At 38.6% G+C, this 25,465-nt stretch overlaps 1 protein-coding gene across 1 annotated transcript in view; it reads right to left on the bottom strand.

Annotated features, from left to right (window-relative positions):
- Positions 1–6,962: 6,962 nt before the first annotated feature.
- Positions 6,963–25,465, bottom strand: part of LOC116163932 (1-phosphatidylinositol 4,5-bisphosphate phosphodiesterase epsilon-1-like) — a 34,033-nt gene continuing 15,530 nt past the window's right edge. Inside the window, exons 4-13 of the mRNA XM_031478060.1 lie at positions 23,935–24,232; positions 23,685–23,863; positions 23,437–23,620; positions 23,090–23,385; positions 8,238–8,435; positions 8,038–8,191; positions 7,849–7,983; positions 7,614–7,801; positions 7,451–7,567; positions 6,963–7,389 (exon numbers count right to left, since the gene is read on the bottom strand). Of these exons, the coding sequence (XP_031333920.1) occupies positions 6,963–7,389; positions 7,451–7,567; positions 7,614–7,801; positions 7,849–7,983; positions 8,038–8,191; positions 8,238–8,435; positions 23,090–23,385; positions 23,437–23,620; positions 23,685–23,863; positions 23,935–24,232 (2,176 nt within the window). The remainder of the gene's footprint in view (positions 7,390–7,450; positions 7,568–7,613; positions 7,802–7,848; positions 7,984–8,037; positions 8,192–8,237; positions 8,436–23,089; positions 23,386–23,436; positions 23,621–23,684; positions 23,864–23,934; positions 24,233–25,465) is intronic.

Raw genomic sequence — 25,465 nt, 5'->3', positions numbered from 1 at the left:
ACGAGTTGTCGAAACAGTTAAAACTTTAGGAAAACGAGGTCAAAGTTTCAGAGGGGCCAAAGATGCTGAAGCTGCCTACACTCTGAATGATACCAGTGCCGACCATGGCAATTTTTTGGAAATTCTTTTGTTACTTTCAAAATTCGACCCAATTCTCAAAGTTCACATAGATAAATCTATAGAATTAAGCCGTAAAGCTCACCTTAAGAAAACCGATCAAAATAGAGCCGGTCGTTCTGGATCAATCAATACCTTCTTATCAAAAACTACTGTGAATTATATTATAGAGTCAATATCTTCGTTGATGAAAAAGAAGATTTCTGAAGAAGTCAATAAGGCTGGGATGTTTTCCATCAAAATTGACTCAACGCAAGATATCAATGTTCACGATCAGTTAAGTGTGATTGTCAGATATGTTGCCGAAGATGTAAAAGAAAGATTATTGGGAATAATAAATTGTACCTCTGGTACAGGTGCCAACTTATACCAAATTGTAATTGAATTACTTGTTAAAAATGGTATTGATGTGAAAAATTGTGTTGGTAGTGCTATTGATGGTGCTTCAAATATGCAAGGCCAATATAAGGGTTTTTCAGCGCACATGGAAAAAGAATTGACTGGTCAAGTGCATGTTTGGTGTTATGCACATGTTCTGAATTTGGTGATGGCTAATACCACTAGCATTTGCGTTGAAGCAGTTTCATTATTCGGCGTCCTTAATGAATGTGCAGTGTTTATTCGTGAGTCGTATAAAAGAATGGCAGTTTGGGATACTGTGACTGACAAAAAAAAGAAAATGTTGTCTTCAATTGGAGAAACCCGTTGGTGGGCAAAGGACAAAAGTCTTATACAAATGTTTGGACATTACAATAATCCAACAAATGCAGGTTTTATAGAAATTATATTAACGCTAGAAGAACTTGCTAGTTCACACAATTTCACAAACGATGTGCGTTTCAAAGCAAAGTCGATAGCTGACTCGTTGAAAAAGTTAGAAATGATACTAACTGCTCACATTTTTTTGAAGATATTTGAATCTACAACTCCATTATCGAAATACCTTCAAACAAATGGAATGAATTTTATCATGGCATTTAAAATGGTTGAACATACCATGAATATTCTTAAAACGGACTCACGAAGATTTGAAGAAGTATTGGCAGCTGCCAAAAAATTTCTCGTTTGGGCTAATCATAGAAGGGATGCTGAATCAGAACAAACAACGCCAGATACTGATAATGATGGCGTTGAAGTAGTACGGGAAACATATTTTACATCTAGTTTTGCTACAAGACGAATCATAAAAAGAACAAAAATCCCTGGAGAAAGAAGTAATGACGAGTGTATCACCGACCCAAAGAAAAGATTTGAAATACAGGTTTACAACGATATTTATGACAATGCTTTGCTAAGTTTGGAAAACAGATTCACAGGTCATCAAAAATTATTTTTGGACATTGCTTGGTTAGATAGATCCATCCTACTTTGGAGAAATTGATCGTTTGCCAGATGATTCATTTCAAGATATTGCAGATAACAAAACATAGCAATCTCATTGTGACCTCGGCAGACATTCGGAGTGAGCTCAAAGATTTTGCGAAGAAATGGAACAAAATGAAAGCGGTCTTGGTAAATGTAGGACGCAAATCGATATCCAACGAAGATGATCACGAACCTCTACCTATGACTACATGTCGTCAAACATGCAAAAATTGCGTTGTATGTTGTTTTACAGTTTTGCTCCAGTATAAATTACATACTGTGTCATACAATAATCTATATAATGCTTATAAATATGTCTTAATTAACATTGTCATATTTTTTGTCAGATGAGGGAAGTAACGACGATGCTTATAGTAGTGATGATTCTTTGGCAGATAAAAACTACGTACCAGATACATCATCTTCTGAGGATCATGAATCTTCCAGTAGTGAAGAAATCGAGTCGCCACTAACAAACGCTAATATCGATCAAGAAAGGAACGATAACGCCACTGATGAATGGATTGACATAGAGGATGATGACACTGGCGAAGATATCGTTTCTCAAAAATGTACACTTAACATCACGAATTCAGATATTGAGGAGCCAAATGATGCATTTGGCCGCTTTATTACCAGTGACATATTAGACATTATTGTTAATGAGACAAACATTTATGCCACGCAACAGTTGACTGTCCAGCGTTCCAGAAAATCCAGACTAAATTCCTGGACTGCGACTAATCGAGATGAAATAAGAGCATTTTTAGGTGTTACTTTAGCTATGGGCCTTACTCAAGTTCCTCATATTAATCTGTATTGGTCCAAAGATCCCATGTTCCACAACCGCTTTGTAGCAAATGCTATTACACGTGATCGGTACCTTTTGCTGTTAAAATTTTTACATTTCGCAAACAATGAGACCAGTGATGCATCTAATCGACTTTATAAAATAGCACATATAGTTTCACTCATTCTTAAAAATTTTCAAAAAACTCTAACACCTGGTAATGTACTTGTTATAGATGAGTCAATGATGCCTTTTAGAGGAAGACTCCTTTTCCGACAGTATATTCCAAATAAAAGCCATAAATATGGAGTTAAATTGTACAAACTTTGCTCACCTGAAGGTTACACTTTCAACGTAATAATTTATACAAGAAAAGGCGATACAGTACCGGAGTTTGGACATTCACAATCAGTTGTCATCAAGCTACTTGATTGTGTTGAAGATAAAGAAGGAAAAATCCTATATGCCGATAACTATTACTACAGCGTTCCCCTTGTTAGTCGGTTACTGAAAGAAAAGATGATGTACTGTGGCACATTGAGGGCCAATCGGAAAGGTTTACCACCTTCATTTGTTACTAAAAAGAACATCAAACGGGGTGAAATATATGGGAAGAAAAAGGGTTCCATCAAAATCATTAAATGGATGGATAAAAGGCAGGTTTTGATGATTAGCAGTGTACCTTCACATAATACGAATTTACTACCCATTGGGAAGAAAAACAAAAAAGGAGAAGAAATTGTTAAGCCACTATGTATTATACAGTACAATTCAGCAAAAAAGGGCGTTGATTATTCAGATCAAATGTCTTCGTATCATAGTGTCCTTAGAAGGAGTTTGAAGTGGTATCGGTAAGATCTTCTTTATATATTTTTGGCCATTATTTTCCCTGTTCTTTTTACAGAAAGGTCATGTTCGAAATGATCCTTGGGACATGTGTCGTCAATGCACTAATTTTATATAACATGTGTTCTGAAACTAAACTTAGTATTACGGAATTTAGAAGGCAGCTAGCATATTCACTTGTTAAACCTATGGAGCCACCAAAACCTCCTAAAAAGAGAGTACACAGTTTAACAAAACCAGATGGTCCTGGGCGGAAGAAGCGTAAACCTTGCAAACAGTGCCGTCAGGTTTTAAAAGCATCAGGCTTATCCCATCGTGAGGTGGATAAGAAGGTTAGAAGAGTGGTCACTTATTGCGCAGATTGTCCAGGCGAACCCGGATATTGTTTAAATTGTTTTAATGAGACTCATAAATAGGTTTTTTAATCTCTGAAGAAGTGTTTAGTTTTCGTACAGTATTTGTTTTTTGTTTTATGATTTTTACTTTACTTACTTATTTAGAATTTTAACAATGAATTGACTTGTATTTGTAACATGACATTTAGGTGTACCCAAATATCCTTATAACAAGATATTAAAACGTTACAAATATTATATAGCGCGCGTTTTACAGGTTTTACTGAGAAAAGGGTTTTTATAAGGTATAGTACACAATTATCTTTACTTCTATGCGGCACGTATCCCAGGAGGCATGCGCTGTTCTGTTCATATAAAGATTACTTTATTTAGATAAGATCCGCACCTCATATTACTGCAGAAGTGTGAAAAATAATAAATAGAGGGCTCTACTTGCTTCATGCTTACACATGCCACAAATGGCATGGGTCGCATATAAACTAAATACGTTCACATGCCCCCATAGGCATGTGTCGCGCATTAAATGAATCGTCAAAAATGACAACCGCAGTCAACGTGTTAATCGATGTATGTACATGTAGCAGAAATTGTTGTAAGTTAATTTAAAAGGGGCCGGTTTATAGTGACAACCCGGGCCGAAAAATGCTCCCAATCCGGGCCTGTAGAAATGCCTCGTGATTTTCACTATTTTATGTTTAAGATGAATTTGTGTTAAATGTAGTTGTTTGTTTAATATACCCTTTTATTATAAACGCGATTTTGTGCGTATTGTTAATAGATTATGGGCCCAGGACCCAGGAAAGGCTAAAACGCGATTTTGTACAGTTTGTTCTGGGTTTTTGAAGTTCAAGTTAAATAACGGGTTTTCCAATAAGAGGTGTTATTTTGATATTCAAAGGAAAGTACCATTTTTTACATTTTTTAAGATAAATGATCGGATATTTATTACATTATAAAGAGGAAGGTATGCCGTTAATAATGGAAAATAACATCAGCTAAATGACCACGATGACCACGCCTACAAGACCATATCCTTTTCATAAAATTTTCCGTAACCAAATCGCAAAGTGGCTGCCCTATGTCCTCGATAGCTTCACGAATTCCATCTTTGAGGTCTTGATCGATGCTGAGCTGTTGGCGTAGACCTTGTCTTTCACGTGGCCCCAAAGGAAGAAGTCGCAAGGTGTCATATCACAACATCTCGTGGCCAATTGTGATCACCTCTTCAAGGGATGACACGGCCCGGAAACTTTTCCCGTAAAGATTCGTTGTTTGTGTTTGTGTTGAAGCGTGTATCGTTCCATTTTTATTACTTAATGGCGTAGTTTCTACTTGTATAATGTCAAAAAATGACAGCTTCAAAACTGACATCTACCGAAATAGCGGGCTATTCAAAATAACACTCTATATTGCTGTTTGCACCGGTCCGTAAGCCAAAAAGACCGTACACAAAACACCTAAACAAACCTAGCTAGCTCAAACCTTTATATTTCCCGGAACAAAACTTCTCCCCAGCACAGAGGAGGAAAATGCCGCAACACAAACTTGCCACAAACTCGGCTTGTTACTCCGTAAAACGGAAACTCTACTAACGTCCAATGCTGGTTGGTTTTTACACAATACAAACTACGGTGGTAACTCGCCGAAGCGAAATAAATTTCTTCACTAAACTCAAAAACTGCCCTTACTGGCAACCAAACTCACGATAAAACTTCAAAACTCCAAAACAAAATTTCAAACTTCAGCAAATGTAGATCTGCTCACAGAATAAGACCTTCACAGAACAGAAACATAAATGGCGCTAAATTGTCACTGATTACAGCGTTTCCCGTGGTTGTACAGAGAACTATTTATCGCAGGCTCAAATATTTTTTGACAAAACCTGTAATTTTGCTCGTTACAGGAAATATACACATGGTTTTACACATGTCAATTTTGACTTTTGAAGGATTTAAAACATGAACAAGTTATGTGACCGTAAAAAGTGTTGTGTGGCGGATTGTAACGATAAAATATCAAAAAGGCATCGTTTAGCATATTTTGAAACGCGAAGAGGGTTGAAATGTGCTGTTATTTCTCTCTCCTATTTATGCAAGGTATGGAATTTATAAATTACCAACGGTATAGGTGCAAAAGGGTGTAGACTTGAGTTTTATATTTATATAGACGTAGATACTTATATTGTAAATTCGTTTTTTAAGATAATTCAACAACTTCCACCCTCGCTTCTCAAGTAACAAGTAAGCACCAGGATCAAGTTAACATTTCTTGTCAAAAACTTGTGTGACAATTTGCTGAAACGGTTTTATTACCTCTTGGAACAAAAAATTTAGTTCTCAAGATATTTTTAACAAACATTTAGTCCAAACAGCAATTAAAACCAAATATTTCGCACGACAAATTGGTATGTAAGAATCTTTCTGCAAAGTGTTAACATCTACCAAGCGTAAGTTCCACTCACTTCTGAGTTTTATATGTAATTTGTAAACGTGTAACTTAAGTTCTCTGTGTTAAATAATGTAATGTGATTGTATCTATAAATACACTTTAATTTAACAACTGTGTATTCTTTATCGATATTTATGATTTAAATCGAATTGGGGAAATTACTTCATGACTTTAGAAGCTGGTCACCAGATGGCGACACTCTGATTTTGATGCTTTAGTTCACAGCACACCCACCAGGGTCCGCCAAAATACCATACAAATTTGTAACATTGCTGTTTCTATTCTGAGAAGGCCGTATTCTGTGGATCTGCTCTCAAACTCGCAAAACGCTGATTTCAATCTCAAACAAACGTATGAACTTGGCAAAAAGCCCTTCCTCTTCTCAAATACAAACCTTGACCTCTTTCTCGTAACAATAATTTCTGTTGAAGTACTGAACCAACGACACAGATCAAAAATTTAAATTAAAAAAAATTAATTACATGGAAACAGGAAACCGCCCTTGTCCATTCTAGTTAAGAATCCCAAAATTTCGTCCTGCCAGACGAAATAACACAGCAATATTATTAGTGACTTTAAATAACACCTCTTATAGGAAAACCCGTTATTATGATTTCCCATGTAAACAAAAAAGTCAAAGGTGACTCGACAGGAACTCTTTTTTGATCGCATAGTAGCAGCCGGTACCTATACTGTATTCATTTGAAGGTAGCGGTACAAAGCATAGGGAAGCTTTGACCTTCAGTGTGATTGGTTAAAACACGAGTCAGTATTACGCTGAAACATAAAACGAGTGGCGAATTTTGCAAGCTGGTAGTTGTAGTTGCCATCTAAACTGTTGGAAGTGTCATTAACTGCTAATGTCAAAGATTTAATTCTGTTTGCAGTACTGGATATTTCTACTTTAGAATAATTTGATGGCATTTTATATTTTTTCTGTGTGTGCTTATCTTCAAACACAGCGCCATCTACTACCTTCTTCTAATGAATGAAGTATAGCTTTCACATTTTCTTATTAATAATAGTATTTTCTTTATTATTCAGTAGATAACTCTAGGTAAATGACAACAATACGCGTAGCATATAATAATGTAAATAAAAAAATTTACCTCAATAAGGGATTTCACATCCTCTTCAGACAAAGTTTCCATTTGACGTGTCTCCAAAAATTTCATAAAAGTAGACAAAGTAATTACTTGCGAATTGCTAGTATCTATGCCAGCGCAATTCGTAAAAATACTGGCAGCGGCAATCGCGTCGTAAATTTTCTTTTGCGAATATACGTTCCCTTCGAGTTCCGCATTACTATTTCTCGTCAGCAAGCCCATTTTTTGAGGTTTTTTTACGTTTTTATCACCGGTTGCTTTGATTCCATTTACTTTTGATGTCGTTGCGTTCACAGCCAAGCTTCGATATGATATTGCTAATTGATCGAATAGATCACGTAAATCTTTCCGAATTAACAGGCTAAAAAGGATTATTTGAAAGAGAATGGGAATTAAATTACAGATCACAGTCACTTACTTACCTAAATGAGCGAAATAGCAGAACAAAATCAACAAAATCTAACTGTGTGTCATATAAAATTGAACCTACTCTGGGATGCCGACCATGCCACAATTGCTCTGTTGAACCATGTCGATCTCTGGAAAAGATGTTTTTCTAACAAGTAAAAGCAAAATTAGTTCTACCTATCAAATTTAGGTTGGGATTGAGAATGATAAGCCAACTGTCCCAGACTATGATGCCGTGCAACATCAGGGTGGTGTTCCAAGAAGGTTGTTGGTGTTGATTGTCGGTGATGTGTTGGATTGCGCCAGTAACTACTTTCCATGCACATTGTGGCGGGTTCAACGAATTGACTTCGAAGACTGCGATCCTAAAGTAGATAATTAGAAAATGACCAAATCATACTTTCAACCTTACTTTAAAGGCTTGATTAGTTAACAGCTGTTTTTTCTTAATTTTCATTGAGACTTCTCTTCTTAAAACTCCAGGGGATTCTCCCGCCTGTCCGCTAGCTGTCATGCCAGCTAGTGACCAATCTCTTCCGCCAAACGACTGCACATCGATACAGTTCTACTTTGTGTGCTCTTAGAAAATAATTGGACTTACTCTGATTGCATCAGCCGCCAAAGGTCCGCAACAGTATCCATCTTCGTGGTACAGTTGCATGTACTGTTCTCTTAACCAAAATAGCCTTCTATCAGACAGCGATTCTTGCCTAACTAAACCGTGTACCAACCAGCTCAAGCCGCTAAACCATATTCTATAATGGTAAACTGTGAGTATCTGATTAAATACCGTTCCCTTACCTGCAAACAGATGGCGGACATACAAGGTATAAAAGTCGATTATCATTGAGGCCGTATCCGTAAAGAATTGTGAGCGCACATTCGTTGCCAGGTTCGTGATTTAGACCATATCGCCTACTGACGGCCGCTAATTCCAATTCTTTTTCGTAATCTCGACCTCCCAAATGCACTTCCTTCACTACCAAAAGATCCAGGAACCTAAAATGAATAAATTCCACAATAATGCATTTCAATTTTCATAGTGTAATATGCTACAGCCAAATCAATCACAACGGATTAGCAAGAAGCATAGGACAATGTTTTGATTTCTTTTAAATTTTTGTGCAAATATTGTCAATTTTTTGAAAATTAATGTTGGTCGTTACGGTGGTAGATTAAGTTCATCTGTGAGCAGTGAAACGTCACAAAAATTTTACAAAGAAGACAAAAGAAGCAATCCAGCGATGCATTGCAAAGCTTAATTGACTCAAAAAACCTGAATCGAAATTATTGTGCTTAGTATTCCCCCTCTCATAACATTTCCTTAGAAACAAATATTGGTTTTGAACCATTTGTATGGGAAGAGGGTAAAATGAGCCACCAGTTCGTTATCGATATCTTGAAACAAAACCTTCCAAATACGCGCCCATTTGTACCATTTTTTACAGATTCTGCTAACCGTTTTATGTGCGTAAATGCTCATTGAAAATTTGAGTTAGATGAATGTTTATTTTTTTAATTAACAGATTATTTATTATTTCGATTGGAAAGAAAGTCATGAACTAGACACGCCCTTATTGTAAAAATTTAACGTTCAACATTAGATAGCATTATACTCTCAAAGACGAGAAAATAAAGCATGCGATTTTTCAACACCTGTGCCCCATCGAACAATGGATGAAATTGTTAGTTTAATTTATGATGAAATTTATAATTAAAAAATCGAAAATAACAATGCTCTGTACAAGGTGGTTCGAATTCGTGGCTCACCATGGGGATCTCCGTAGCAGTGACAGATACATTGTGCGTTAAAAAACCCATTTGACATTTTTGCAAAATCTTTGAAAACAACTGAGGTATCACCGAAAAACTGAAAATATCAAATTTTGTTTTTTAGTTGACCCTAGCTTAAACGGTCGGAAATGGATCGTTCCCATTAGCACGTTCTATGAGATTTTTTTTCGGAGAATTTGAATTCAGTGAATTAGACTAAACCGCGTATAGCTTTGTATGATTTAATGAACGTTATTTAATTTTTGTATTTGTTTACTCGTGAGATTGTTTATAAAGATAAATTTGATCATCTGGTAAGAGATATTTTTTTGAGCTTATTTGGGAATGAGATTCTTGTCATCAATAGAATTACGAACTCGAAGTCCCTTCCGATTGTAACTACCGTTACAATGTAGCCACTTTTTAAGAGGTTGCTGTGCTCTATATTAAACTTTCGTAATAAATTATATTCGCGCGAAAACATCTCTGATCTTTTAAGTCCACGTGGCTTCGTCTACCAAAGCTGTGGTCGTCAAATGTAACCTTCCATTACAATTATCACATCATAATCATCATGATACCTAAGAAACAACTTTCAAATATAATAAATGTTAAAAAGAATCAATATTTTCATCCATGAAGTATTGCAGTTTGCTATCAAGTTGATCTCTGACGCTACCAAACCGAAACGGAACTACTCGTATATTCACTGGTAGGTAATATTTTTTTCTAATTTTTGAATATCCATTCATTAGTGCAGTTTGGTAGATTCAAATGATCCCATAGGAAGGAATAATATGTGTTTTGGTATGGTTATTTAATTTTTTAATGTCTCTGTGTGTCTGCGGATTTTTTTAAAACTTCTTTTTCGTTGACGTCGCGCTCTGCTATTTCGCGTACCGCGATAGATACATGCGCCAAAGTCACTTGCGTCGTACCGTGGTAATGTGTTTACATTTACATTCTGTACGCTAGGTTTCCGTTATCGTAATATCCGTCAATATCGAGCGTACGAAGTGCTGGGGAAACTAACTATAGATTTGATACCCGGAAGATTGCCAAGACGTAGTAGAAGTAGAGAACGCGATCACCGATCCAAAGGCGAGTTACGTAAACGGTTACATAGGTTAGAATGACTTTTGGAACGGGAAAAGGAGAATGCTTATGGAAGGCGAGTCAGCAGCTTTTCACGCACGCGGCGTTCTCGATCGCGCTCCTTCTTTGACAGGATCAGTGGCGGCGCCACACGTGGTTATGATGCTTCTTCAAGCAAACATTCTACACCACAGCGATCCTACTCATCGGATGCTTCTTTAAGCACCTCGCCGCAGCCTTCTTTAGGGCCAAGCCACACCCCTAGGACTACTTTAAGTCGCAGGGGTTCTCCTGAATCTCCTAAAGTTCTACCCGATTCAGGCAGTCCCAAGCAGAGGACCCCCGTGGGCCGCTCCTTGGCCTTATTCAATGCATCAATAAATGATGAGCAGGCCGATGCAAATGCGCTCGTCCTGCAGGATAGTTCTTCGGATTTTGACGAGTTTGCAGGCCGACCCAGGCGGAAAATATTCATGACGCAATTGCCACCAGATGAAACCATATCGTAGAAAATGGATTATCTCCTGATAACTTGCAGACGCTAACCCATCAATATGCAGTGCCTGGAGGCTGGAACTGCCCACGCTTAGCCCCTCCTCGGTTAAACCCTGAGGTCCTATCAACCCTCGCAAATGATAGAACGGCTAGGAATAACTTTTATAAGGAGATTCAGAGCAAGATTGTTATCGCTATCGTGGCAATGGGCAAATCAATGTCTCTCATTCTGAACAGCGTCCCCTTTGTGACAAAGGAGTCCCGGGACCTCGTCTTAGTCCCGTTGGGCGATGCCAGTCGTTTGTTGTCTCACACACTATTTGATATTTTTGATTCTAGGCGCAAAATTATCTTGTTCACTCGTAATAAAAACATTAGAGAAACTTTAGGGAAAACCACATCAGGAGAATTTCTTTTTGGACCGGCCGTTTCAGAGAGTGTGTGAGAGGCGCAAAAGTTGCAAAATGCAGGGAAGGAGCTAAGACAAGTTCAGTTTTCCCTTCCACAAGTAAAGGAGGGGGAGGAGGAAACCTACGAGGGCGCAGGACGGGTTACTCCGGAAAGGACCACCGTCCTTTAAACCGGTACGGCCCATCTCGTCCAAGGGGACAGACGAGACAATCACGAGGGCACCAGTCCCATCCGAAGCAGGGAAGATTCAGGCGCTAGAGAAGGTAAGCCCAATTGCGGGTAGACTTGCAAATTTTTTTGGTAATTGGTGTAAGGTAACTGCAAATCCTGTACTACGACAGTGGATCAAAGGCTACCGTTTGCCACTGATTAGTAACCCAGTACAATTAATGCGCAGTGCTCGTCTTAAGATTTGGACCACCAAAGATAAGGATATGCATGATGCAATCGCTAAACTACTCAGGTTGAATGCTATAACCGTTGAGTAGATCCTTCACTCAACGCTATAACAATATGTAGCCCTTGCTCTGGGCAATTTATCTCGGATATTTTCCTGACAGATAAATCAGATGGAAGTAAACGTTTCATACTTAATTTAAAACGCCTCAATCTTTTCATAGAAACGCCCCACTTTAAAATGGAAGATATTCGAACAGCTTTGAGACTTCTTAAAAAAGACTGTTGGTTTACTTCAGTCGACATTAAGGACGCCTATTTCCATGACAGGATTCACCCGGATTTTACGAAATTTTTAAGGTTCGTGTTTGATAAGGAGCTTTATGAATTTACGTGCTTGCCTTTTGGGATAGCTTCGGCACCTTATATCTTTACCAAACTCATGAGGCCAGTGACACAATTACTTCGTCTTAAGGGAATCATCTGCGTGTGTTATTTGGACGACATCTTAATTTTGAGTCCTACCTACGAGAGTTGCCTGCAACATACTAATCTGACGGTTGATTTTTTGCAATCTTTGGGATTCTCTATAATGCAAACAAGTCACCTGATCCCTGTCAAAACTATCAAATTCTTGAGTTTTCTCTTAGACTCGGAGCACCTTAAAATATATTTACCGTTAGAGAAAAAGGAAAAAATCAAGCTTTGGGTCAAAAGATTCTTGTCCAAACCTCGTTGTAAAATTCGAGAATTGGCGCAGTTCATCGGGTACCTCGTTTCTGTATGTCAGGGCGTATATTAAATTGTTTGAACGCCATAAACACTTAGCACTTATAAAAAATAATGGGTGTTACTCGGCTACAATGTCTTTGCATGAAGATCTGCAGCAAGATTTCCTGTGGTGGCTTATTAAGATGCGATAACACCACAGCTTTATCATATATTAGTAAGATGGGAAGCGTACATCATCCGCTTTTCTCTGCTCTCGCTAAAGAGATATGGAAGTGGTGTGAAGAGCGAAACTTGTGGCTGCTTGCTTCTTATGTTAGCTCATCAGACAACTGGATAGCCGACAAGGAGTCTCGGCGCTTACAATCTGAAACTGAATGGAGCCTATCAAGCTAACTATATTCAAAGCTATCAAGCAAGACCTTTGACTTGATAACTGATTTTTTTGGTGTACCAGAAGTAGACCCATTTGCCTCCAGAGACAATCACAAATGCAATTTATATGTTTCTTGGCAGAGAGACCCTCTTGCCTTTAAGGTCGATAGTTTCACTTTCTCGTGGAAGAATTTCTCCTTTTACGCTTTCCCACCTTTTGCCCTGATATTGAGAGTTCTTGAAAAGATAATTGCTGACAAGGCGGAGGGGATAGTCTTAGTCCCCATGTGGGAAAACCAAGGTTGGTTTCCACTTTTTTCAAAATTAATTATTAAAAGCCCTATCGTTTTCAAACCAACTAAAGATCTTTTATCTCGTCCTTACAGCACACACCCTCACCCGTTGGCGGACCAATTTACACTACTAGCGGCCAAGCTATCCGAGAAGCCTTCACTCTAAAACTACTACCAGCGAACGTGGTGGAGACCATCCTTAGCTCCATAACAGAGGCGACCATCAAACAGTCCGGGGTGACTTACAAGGTATTTCCCCTTACAATGGAACACCTTCCCAGGTGATGGAATTTTTGCAACAGCTCTACGAGACAGGCAAAAATGCATATGGCTCCTTCAATGCTCATAGCTCCGCCCCTCCCTAATTCTATCCACGGATTTAGCGGGCCATTCTTCTAATCCTTAATATGTTTAGCGCAGATTAACTTATGATTAATGGTATCCAAAGCCTGTGAATAATCCCACAAAACCAGTGCAGTAATTTGATCTCTATCTGTATCGGATAAAATAATAATAATAGTGTTTATTTACGCCTAGGGCAATTTACAATATAATGTATAGGTAATAATAAATAATCGTACCTAAGAACTGCGTGTACGTAAGTAGATAACATGAACTAATTAAATTTAAACATTGATGATAACACGTAAAGTCATTCAGTTAAAAGTGTTGTACTGTTGCATTTGAAAATCGGGAGAGATATACTAAATAAATTGATTTTTCATTAAATTTGCTCAATGAATCCAACAAGCGATTTCGAGGACTGTTACGAGTTCGATTAGGTCTCGTGTAAAGAAGCCTCGAAGGTCGAACGAATCTTTGAGGAACATTAAAGTAAATGTTAGGCAAGATAGTAGGACAGTTTATGTGGCCGTTTAATAACTTAAAGCCGAATTGCAGAGTAAGTAGTGTTCTTCGATTTTCTAACCGCATGATATTGAGATATAGTCTTACGTCGTTGATAATCATCAATATCATCGGTTAACACCGTTAGGCCATTTACCGAGCTAATAGTTTTCCGAAATCCATATTGGTTCGGTGCCAGAACATTATTAGTGTTAAAAAAGCACTGAAACTGCTTCTGAAGGATTCTCTGAAAGATCTTTGATATACTCGGTAATATACAAATAATGCGCAGGTGCGATAGACAATTATGCTTTGAAAGAGCAATTCTTATCGCTTTTTTCCAAGCTCCAAGAAAATATTTAGTTTCAATGCAGCAGTTGATATGTGTTATGTATTTATCTACGTATGAGCTACAGTATTTTAGCATTATTGCAGTTATATTATCTTCACCAGTTGCCTTTGACTTTAGACCCACCAATATTGAATGTACATCATCAATCGTAGTCAGTTGAAATTTAAACGAACTGGTGAAATACTGATACTTATTAGCATTATAAAACTGTATTAATTCCGCGCATTCATCATTACCAAACATTTTGTACAAAGATGGTAAAACATTAATCAATACCTAGCATTCGGATCTGGATCTGAATTAATAGCGGAGAAATAATACTATGCGATCAAAAATGTGTTGCTGTCGAGTCACCTTTGGAATTTTTCGTACTTATAACTTGAACTTCCAAAGGCGACTCGATAGCAAATCATTTTTGATCGCCGGTTATTCATATCTATAACTCTCGCCAGGAAAGATTGCTGGTCACAGCACACCTTGTGTTGATCTGCAATCTATGTTTTTCTTAAGATGCGAGCGACCCGGAATAGGATCGTGCCAATGTTGAACGAAAAGTCTTTTTGTTCAACATTGACATGATACTATCCCGGAAGTGCTCACCTCTTTAGAAAAACATAGATTGTAGACCAGGGTCAAGTGTTCTGTGACCGGCAATCTTTCCTGGCGAGAGGTTTACTTTTTCATTTTTCCTTGCTCCATGGCAAACTTGATAATAGCAATTTATTTTGACGCTACTAATTTCTACGTGAAAATGTGCAACCTTTTTTCTTTTACTAATCTCTCATAATGACGAAACTGTCGGGTTCGTCATATGTAGTAGGTTACATACACCGAAGGAATAAAAAGAAGAAATAGACCGTTATAAATATTCGTTGAAGCCAAGCAGGCATATACAGGGTGATTCCTATAGTACCTGCCACCGTTTGGGAGCGTATAGGGGGTGCCTAGGGGAGTATTTTGATATAGGACACTTGGGGTCGGAAATCTAAAATAAGGGCGCCAGAACCAAATTTATCTTCTGGAATTTCACGCCTGTATGTAGGCAACCCAACCGACCGACGTTTCGCGCGGAGCGATGCAGAGCGAGTTAGCGCGAGGAAGCGACATGGGAGGGAAGGAGGGAAAACGACAGTCAAAAGCAATAACGTTTACAAGTGTTCAACGTGGCCACCGTTGTTCTCAATGCACTTCCTACATCTAGCCAACTATTATTATACTATTGCCATAGTGTTTATTCACTTGATACGCGTCGTTGCAGACGGGATTTCGTGGGTTTAAACAAAATTCTGATCAAGTGTCAGCCACACATCGCCGCCTGAGATCGCTCCGTGTGCACCGCCGGCCGGTTGGGTTGCCTACCTACAGGCGCGAAATTCCAGAAGGTAAATTTGGCTCTGGCACCCTTATTTTAGATTTCCGACCCCAAGTGTCCTATATCAAAATACTCCCCTACGCACCACCTACACGCTCCCAAACGGTGGCAGGTACTATAGGAATCACCCTGTATGTAAGCGGAAATTCGTTAAATATGAAAACACCACGATTTATTACGGCCCGCTAAGGCAGCTTCATTATACCAGGGGGTACGCGAAGGAGCGCGGCCCACATGTACGGAACTTCGTACTCGACATCCAAGAAAGACGGTGGATAAACAGAGCAATGTATTGAGCCATTGTTACTGATCAATAAACGCCCATTGTAAATTGTTGTATTAGTGTTTAATTTAGGGGTGTAATCCCCCTCATCCTTTACATTGTGAATATTAATTTTTACATACAGGGTGACAATTTGAAAACTTACCACCCCCCATATCTTAGTAAATAAAAGAGATATTTAAAAAAATCAAAATCCGTTTCGGTAATTTGGAGGGGGAATCACAATGACATAATTGGCGACGCACCCCCTCCAACCCCCTGCGCCCCAGCCACCCCAACTTTTAAATCTTAAATAGTGACCCCCCATGTGTGATACGTCGTTGGAAAGCTCTGAAAAAAATGCTTTCCAACCATACCAAATAGCATTACATTTAGGTTAGTAATTATCGTGCAAATCAAAAAATAAGCTAATATGATACATTTGAAATCTGTCGTATTTAAAACGCAACCGGCGAACATAGACGAACTAAGACAGAGAATAATTCAAGAATGTCGAAATATTGCAAAACCAACATTTGAAAAGGTTCGACAAGAGTTTGAGAATAGATTATAACTGGCGATCAAAAATGAGTTGCTGTCAAGTCGGCTTTGGAAGTTCAAGTTAAATACGATTTTCCATGTTTATTTTTTTATTTGCACGATAATTACTAACCTAAATGTAATGCTATTTGGTATAGTTGGAAAGCATTTTTTCAGAGCTTTCCAACGACGTATCACACATGGGGGGTCACTATTTAAGATTTAAAAGTTGGGGTTGCTGGGGCGCAGGGGGTGTGAGGGGGTGCGTCGCCAACTATGTCATTGTGATTCCCCCTCCGAATTACCGAAACGGATTTTGATTTTTTTAAATATCTCGTTTATTTACTAAGATATGAGGGGTGGTAAGTTTTCAAATTGTCACCCTGTATATACTCCCCGAATGCAAAGATAAACAAGTGAAAAAATCATTATACAAACATAAATGACGAGAGCGTATTTTCCTCCTAATAATATTAATGCTAGGACTAGGAAAAAATACTGGTAGGCACGAGATCCTTACCCCCTCCGCTTTTAAATAAGCCGCCTATCGTCGAAGTCTATACAGTTTCTTGAAAAATAGTGGAGCGGATACAAATACATACAAATTTTGAAATTGGCGTTAGTTTTACTTTTATTCGAAGTGTCTACATATGGAACTTTTTATAAATGATTTCGTAAATAGCATTGCGCATTGTCTACATTAGAAATATTATTGAATACTGTAATAAATAAAACATACCTACAGCATGCGTTAACAGTAATTTTGAAACCGGTATTAGTTTTAGTTTGAGCCCTATATCGCCCAAATCGGTTCAGTGGTGTAGAAGGAGTACGTGTGACGGACGGACGGACGGACGGACGAACGGATGGACGACAAAGTGCAGCAAATAGCGATTTTTCACTTTAAGGAAAATACGCTAAAAATGGGAAACAAGCAACGAATTTCTAATTTTGGTGGGTATACGCCATATTGTTAACATAAATGTACAAAAGTAAAAGTTCGATGGCGTGTATGTGATTTGTATCACTGCACCATATGTTCATAGAAGCGGCTGTTTTGAAACTAATGTTTTGAGTTGGCGAAGAAACCAGTCATTTTTATTAAATGAATTCCCCATGACCATTACGTCACATTGCGCGAGAAAGACAACAGTTACATGCGCAATGGCACTGTACGTAGGTTACGAATCTTAAGCAAACAGCATACCCGCATACCTAAAGGTGCGTATACATTATCCGAACCGAACATGTAATGTAATGCTCGTTCATGGGTCGTTCACTTTTGACAGAACGAGGACGAACCCATAATTGCGTATTCGTTTTGTGCTCCGGTCGATTCGGGCACGCTACAAACACGGGGAAGTAGTAAAAGACGTCCCAACTGTACGAGCGAATCCCTTTGTGTTCGTCACAAAAACCGACAATTGGCGGAGCTGGCGAGCACGTTGCGAACCTGCTCGCTTCGTACTCGGGGTACCATCCCAACTAAACGAATTTGTTACATTACATGTTACATTACACGTTCGGTTCGGATAATGTAAACGCAGCTTAATGTGCACGGCACGTAAGGCGGATCCACATTGGTAAATATTTGCGTTGTGTGTTGAATTTGACACAAATTTGCTCGTGTGTGCCGAAATTTTTGTCAATGTGGACTGTGTGCCGCATGAAAACGTACGTAAATAATTTCGTGACGAACAACGCACGCTATCCACAGCTGTCGGGTTTCCAGTCAACTTCAAAGGAATTTGCGCCGCACAAACTTCTAATGTGGACTTGTGCATGTGAATGTGCACACGTGGATTCAGCAAATACAACACACAACATAAATATATTTACTTACTTCACTGTTCTTTAAGTGTGATCCCCACAAGGGCTTGGAGAATGTTTGGGCTGATTTCAAGATTCACTGGAAGGCGTTTTTTAATAAGATCACGCCAGGCTATGTTGCGGATATAGCGTGGAGATTCTCTAAGAACCGCCTGGCAGACCCCTGTTTTCTGTTTCGATCGAACTTACGCGCGAACAATAACTGCCAATATTAGTCCAAGAGCCCAGTAGGAAAGTATACCTTGAACGCCCGGACGATTCTAATAATTTTCATAGGATTCGCCATAAAAAGTTGCATTAGAATCGACAACGGTGCCGGCGAAAATCCTGTCGAAAGCAGTTAAAAAAAATTAAATTCGCCCCTTACTTTTGGAAAATCTACTTTATTGTCCCGGACGTTCAGGAAGAGTACTAAAGGGTGCATAGGGATGAGTTTTATCGGAAAAAGTCACGGTGCCGGGGCGCAACTTGCCGCAACCCTTGGCACCGCCACTACAAATGGGGTGGTAAATCGTACTAAACTACCTTTTTCTCCCGGACCAAAATGACCTATGTATATGAAATATGTAGCTTGCGATTATACGAATATAAAAAACCAACGGTGCCGACTCTCAGGATGCCGGAAGTCCTCGGCACCGTCGATGGAATCCGAGCGCGCGCGAGCCTATTGACAGTGCGAAAATTGAAAAATTGCAAGAATGCACGTCACTTACCTATCGGTGAAAAAATGTAACACCGTGGATACCGCGAGATCAAATATATTCCACAAAATTTTCGCGACGAGAAAAGATTCTGAGAAACTCGTCAAGAAAATCATAGGATTTGATTCGTGTACGATTTCGCCTTGTTTCAAATCATTAAAACAAAAGATTCTCCGAACGATTTTTGTTACTGCTATATGGAAAAATGCGGCAGAAAAACAATGTGTCACGCTCGATCCTACGAAATGAGGCTGGTAAATGAAAGATATTTTAGAACTCTTTTAGTTCGAGGGCGATTCTACTCCTTTGAGCGTCGATTCTGATTCTGATTGAATTACAATAAAATGATTTCAAAAAAGCATTTTTGGCATAAGAATCATTGCGAGCCAACTTCGATCATTTCTACCTTTTTTGGGTTTAGGCATAACCACACAAGTCAAGTGTTTTACTTTTAAAAAAATTAATGTTTAAGAATTAAAAACGATTTTGTCGGTTCTTTTTTTGTTTTTTTTTTAACAAAAAAGTGGTAAAGTTTGAGAAAATGGACTTAAATCGTTTTTCTTGCAGTCACAGAAGTGATCGGATACGAAAAGAAGGCTCTTGCCTGCCCCCGGATTTCTTATAATATGTCTACTCTTAAGCTACATTTTTCATTAAGGACTTTTTGGTGCGAAATGACAAGCTGGATTGTTACAATTTACCCCATCTTTTATTGGTGCAGTGTCAATAGGCTCGCGCGCGCCCGGATTCCATCGACGGTGCCGAGGACTTCCGGCATCCTGAGAGTCGGCACCGTTGGTTTTTTATATTCGTATAATCACAAGCTACATTTTTCATATAGGTCATTTTAGTCCGGGAGAAAAAGGTAGTTTAGTACGATTTACCACCCCCTTTTTAGTCGCGGTGCCAAGGGTTGCGGCAATTTGCGCCCCGGCACCGTGACTTTTTTCGATAAAACTCATCCATATGCGCCCTTCAGTACTCTTCCTGAACGTCCGGGATAATAAAGTACATTTTTCAAAAATAAGGGGCGAATTTAATTTTTTTTTAACTGCTTTCGGCAGGATTTTCGCCGGCACCGTTGTCGATTCTAATGCAACTTTTTATGGTGAATCCTATGAAAATTATTAGAAACGTCCGGGCGTTCAAGGTATACTTTCCTACTGGGCTCTTGGACTATATTGCCGTACTATAAATGCAGAAACATGACACACAATTATTAATTGCCCGCAAGTAATCACTATTTGGGAGCTAGTGCAGTCGGTAATTAAAAAAATTGATCCGAACCGTTCTCTACCGACTCCTCAGAATTGGGTAATTTGTGGACTACTAACAGGGCAACACAAATCATGTTATTTTATCCAATTTTTTAATTAGTTACGCAAAATTCTACATTTACCGTAATGCCATAAGTCAAATGAAATCAAACCGAGTAACACCAAATCTTAGGAATGCCTTCATTATCGCTTTAAAAACTATCATCTTACACAACTATTCGTGGCATTTGGGAAAAAATACATGTGAAGTGTTTGTAGATCACTGGTGTATAAATGAGGTGATATGTTACATGGACAAGTTCAGTAAACCACAGATTAAGCTAGAGAGTTGAATGGAGAAGGTTGTGACTTGTTTATTTTTATTCTTTTTGTTAAAAGGTCAAAAGTGCTGATGATCATATAGTTTCGTAATTTTGTATATATTGTACAGTTGTAATAAAAAAAAAAAATAATAATAAATAATAAATATTTACGTAGTAAATACGTGACCATATTCAAATTTGTGGGGCAAATACTTTTGCAAAAATTCAAAATTCAACACACAACGCAAATATTTACCAATGTGGATCCGCTTGCCCCACAAATTTGAATATGGTCACGTATTTACTACGTAAATATTTATGTTGTGTGTTGTATTTGCTGAATCCACGTGTGCACATTCACATGCATATTGGAACTTTGTGCGGCGCAAATTCCTTTGAAGTTGACTGGAAAACCGATAGCATAGTGGACAGCGTGCGTTGTTCGTCATGAAATTACTTGTGTTCGTTTTCGTGCGGCGCACAGTCCACATAGACAAAAATGTCGGCGCACACGAGCAAATTTGTGTCAAATTCAAGACCCAACGCAAATACTCGCATTTATCAATGTGGATCCGCCTTAAGGAGGCGAAAAATCACCCATCCGTTTATTCATATTCTATTAATGGAACCTATTAGCGCGCCACGGAGCCAGTTGGCTCCTCCTGCAGGCTCTAAATAAGTCATCTGCGCATAGCCCGCTGTGATTCTCACTATACATAACGTTTCCATACCATACCCTTTCCATAATCATTCCGTAAATTATTATACCTATGAAATTGACCTTTAAGTGATATGTGCGTAAGACATTTAGCCGCGCGCTAATACACATTCTCCTTTCCGTTCACATATGGAAGGCGAATGTGTATTTGCGCGCGACTGAATGTCTTACGCACATATCACTTAAAGGTCAATTTCGTAGCCTATAATAATTTACGGAATGGTTATGGAATGGATATGGTATGGAAACGTTATGTATAGTGAGAATCAACCTTTAAGGTGCGTATTCACTTGCAACAAAATACCCCGAACGAACCAAACGCGCCGCGCTCGCTGAATATATTCCAACATACATTTTTCTGTGATAATTCGGGCTCTTCGCTCGTTAGGTACTCAATCATTTGCAACAAAATGTTTCCAACGAACCAAACGTGCCGTGCGCGTTGTAACAAATTTGTCGTCAGTACGTTGACACAAACAGAATAGAATGCGCCAAACTTTTCCAATTTTGATGGGAACGCAGAAAATACCGCAAACTATTTGGAAAGTGCGGTATTCGCTATGTTCCTTTCAAACTTGAAAAATGTTTGGCGCATTCTGTTCTGTTTGGGTCAGCGTACTGACTAGATAAATTTGTTACAGCGCGTTTGGTTGGTTCGGGGCATTTTGTTGCAAGTGAATACGCGCCTTTACGTGCCGGTGACAGTAGGTACATACAATTGTGTTTCGAAATTGATCGGGGGAATACACAGGGCAGACTGGCAGAGGAAGCCGATTTGTATGTTAACTTAACGGGGGACGTTACCACAAAAAATAAATACCTACCTACTGGGCGGGCCAATTTTTAGAAATACATGATTGTTCTAGTTTTAGCTCCCTATATTAATCGCATTTCCTGTGTTGTGGTAAATTTCTTGAATGAAATATCTCGCAGTCGTCGAAACATGTAATTTTTATGAGTGGCTATGTTGCGATTTCATTTATGGGAGACGTTTGAAAATCAATCTTTATCGATATCTTTGTATGACAATGATAATAATGAATAGCGATGTTATGACCAAAATTATCTTTATATATTATTGTGTAGGACACAAATTATGGCGACTGACATTGGAAAATGCACGAAATTTTCCAGTGGGGGAAGTGAAAGATAAGGGAATTATGTTGAAGTTCTGAGTTAAGGTACGGGAACATTTTGGGCATAAAATAAATAAGCAGTTATGTGACTGGTCATCATTAGGTGTGATCAATTAGAACCTTGGAAGTCTTTTTCATACTGAACGGTATGAGGATGCGTAATCTTTAACTAATTAAATTAGTGATTAGTAAACTGAAACGTAAATGATGAAACAAAACGCGTCATAATTGAAACCCATAATAGATTACAGAACAACCAAAAGGGAATACCACAAAAAGTATTAACGGTGGTGTTAGCCATCTACTTTACACTTCTTGTAATCAATACGTTTTTAAGCTCTCGAGTCCTACTTAACGCGACTTAAAAAAACAAAATTCATGCGTTAACTAGAGCTTGTTTACATGAGTGCAAAAACACGTGATGATGCAAGAACCAACATTTGCCAATTGGTGTTAAAAAACATAAAGTATATTGTACCAAACCGATTTCCCTAAACCATTTTTATTTTTTTCAGTTAACAAGAGCTGATGTTGCTATAAGCAGTGGTAGCAAAACAAAGCTATATAAAGTATCGCTAATCTTTTTCTACGCAAGCAACCTACTGACCTTCCAGACAGCCTTCACATGAAAGTCAACAAAAGGAAATAAAGATCATAAATTACAAATGAAACCGTTAAGTGTTTATATAGTTTACTGTTTAGTCTAAATTCCAAATCATTTTCATTTGTTGAACACATCAATACACATACCCGTCATCCAATGTACTGCCGGTAGATTGTTCGCCCGCCGCCTGCAACGCTAACTTTGACAATAACCCCGGTGCTAAGGTTTCTTCTGGATTGAAAGATAAATTGAAATCTGTAGAAAATGGATCCGTCTCATTAGTATACCCCGTTTTAAGTCCACTCCAGCTTGGCCTGACCCACGTTAACGTCGTTGACGATCGATCCAGTCTTAGGTATTGTAAAATTCCCCGCGGACTACCAGGTGCTGTTGGGCCTTCCGGACTTTCCCACAGCACTACTGTACTTCCATGATGCAAAATCTGCGTAAAATTCAAAAGTACTATTATACAAATTAGAATCGGATATGATACCTGCATTACGTGTTGATCTATCTTCGTTAACGGAGATGATAGACAAACAAAGCTTACGCCGTGATCGTGCACTAAAGGTTGCACGGGATGGTAGCCGTCGACTTCAAATTCGTATTCTGCATCCAGCTCATTCTTTTCAGGGGCAGTAGCTGCAACAATACGCTGCCTATCAGTGGTAGTGGTTCTAAAACAACACAAAATTATTTATACCAAGAAACTGTGCAAATAAAGGTAGATCTGGTACTTACTTAAGGTAATCTAGAATAGTGGTCGTGGACGAAAAACGATTACGGGAATGAAAATGTTGGTGACACAAAGATATATGGTCCATTACGGCCTGCGTTTTATAGATCTTTTCTAAATTAATCAATCCTCCAGGTCCAACTTTGGTGAAATGGTGATCCTCCCCATTGTAATCTGATATAAACTTAAGCAAAAATTAGGTAAGAAAAAAATTGGAGTGATAACAAAATTAGCAAAAAATATACTCTCACCTACCACTTGTCTTTGCTGATTTTGGTCCCGATCTCGACGTATATCAAACTTGGGCGATTTACTCAGTGGTGGAATTTCTTTTACGTTGTGATCGTGTATAGTGGGTTGGGCGGCTAAAATTTCTCGAAGCTCTCGTAAAAAAGCACCAAAGAATGGAACCACCGGACATTCTGCCATTGACAGCGCGCGACTCAGCGCTCTGTCGTATTCTGCCGATAACAACGCCGCCGAAAGGAAGTCCAAGATTGGTAACGTTTCCTTCTCCGTAATTGAAAGCCAAAATGGTTTAAGTTTATTTGATCTGAAAATAAATGGAACGAAATAGTGCTCAGTTCACTACGCCATGAAAGAAATGTACCAAAAATGTTTTACAACAAAAATTACAACCAACATTTTCGTTGGCGGTTTTGATAGAAAGTAAGAAAACTGGAAACTTTCCGCTCAAAAAATTTCACATTTAGACGTGTTATGAAGTATAGGTACAGGCGTGTCGGTGTCGCGTTAAGCTAAAGCACTAGCGCGCAGCCGTATATTTGAATTGACCGCTCAACGTGCATTCGTATTAATAGTGCTTCAGTTTAACGTGGATCGCCTGTAGCTAGTTTAGACCCAGCATGGTGGAACATATTATAGAATAATGCAGCTACGAAAAATCGGGGTCCTTTGCTTTTCTCAACATATCACAAAATAAACTGATGATTACTGTGTAACATATTCAGACCGTATGGATTGACCGATACCTTGCTAAGTAGGTTAATCCCTTGGTGAGAGCGACGTGTCCGATATAATAATGTATTGTGTACTGGTTACAGTAAATAAACTCCCCTTTTGTATGACACGTATGACAAGCGATTGCGATTGATATCCATGTTCAATAGGGGACAAATTTGGCGACCGCGAGAGCATTGACAAACGCCAATGTTAGCTTCTTGGTAAAATTATGTCGGACTTCTTGTTGTTTGAGGGCGGGCATAACCTGTTGGTAAATTGCATTTTCCAACCCCAGAAGATATGGTTCTTCCGCAAATTGGCGATGTATCTGGCTATGTTCAAGTTGCTGTCAATGAATACCAAGGGTGATCTGGTACCATACCACCATACGATACTGCATACGCCTGATCCTCCTACGACTGACATGACCACACAAACAAAATCGACAATTGTTTCGGAATACAATTTAGATGCCATTCTGGTGACCAATTCGCTCTTTCATTACTCCATTCCAGTTGCGGGTACGGTATAGTGTGGTGAGAGGAAAGCACCACCATACCATGTATAGTATATTAATAAGCCTTTGTAAGACGATAAACAGTTAAGATTTCATGCGTATTTGTACACAAGTTCATTACCTTCAAGTTCATACATTATTCTCGAATTTATTACATCCAAAACAAATTGGTTATGGCCATAACACCTTTTTTAAGCTCCAATTTATAAATCTACGTTTCTAATCCAGAGCTGCACTAACACCTTGGTTACTTTCTATTTGAAAAAATCTCTCATTTTATTTTTCGTTCATTACAGTGAACACGCG

The sequence above is a fragment of the Photinus pyralis genome, unplaced genomic scaffold, assembly GCF_008802855.1.
Source record: "Photinus pyralis isolate 1611_PpyrPB1 unplaced genomic scaffold, Ppyr1.3 Ppyr1.4_LG2, whole genome shotgun sequence".
In the NCBI taxonomy this organism is placed as follows: Eukaryota; Metazoa; Arthropoda; class Insecta; order Coleoptera; family Lampyridae; genus Photinus; species Photinus pyralis.
This window is presented reverse-complemented; position numbering and strand designations above follow the sequence as displayed.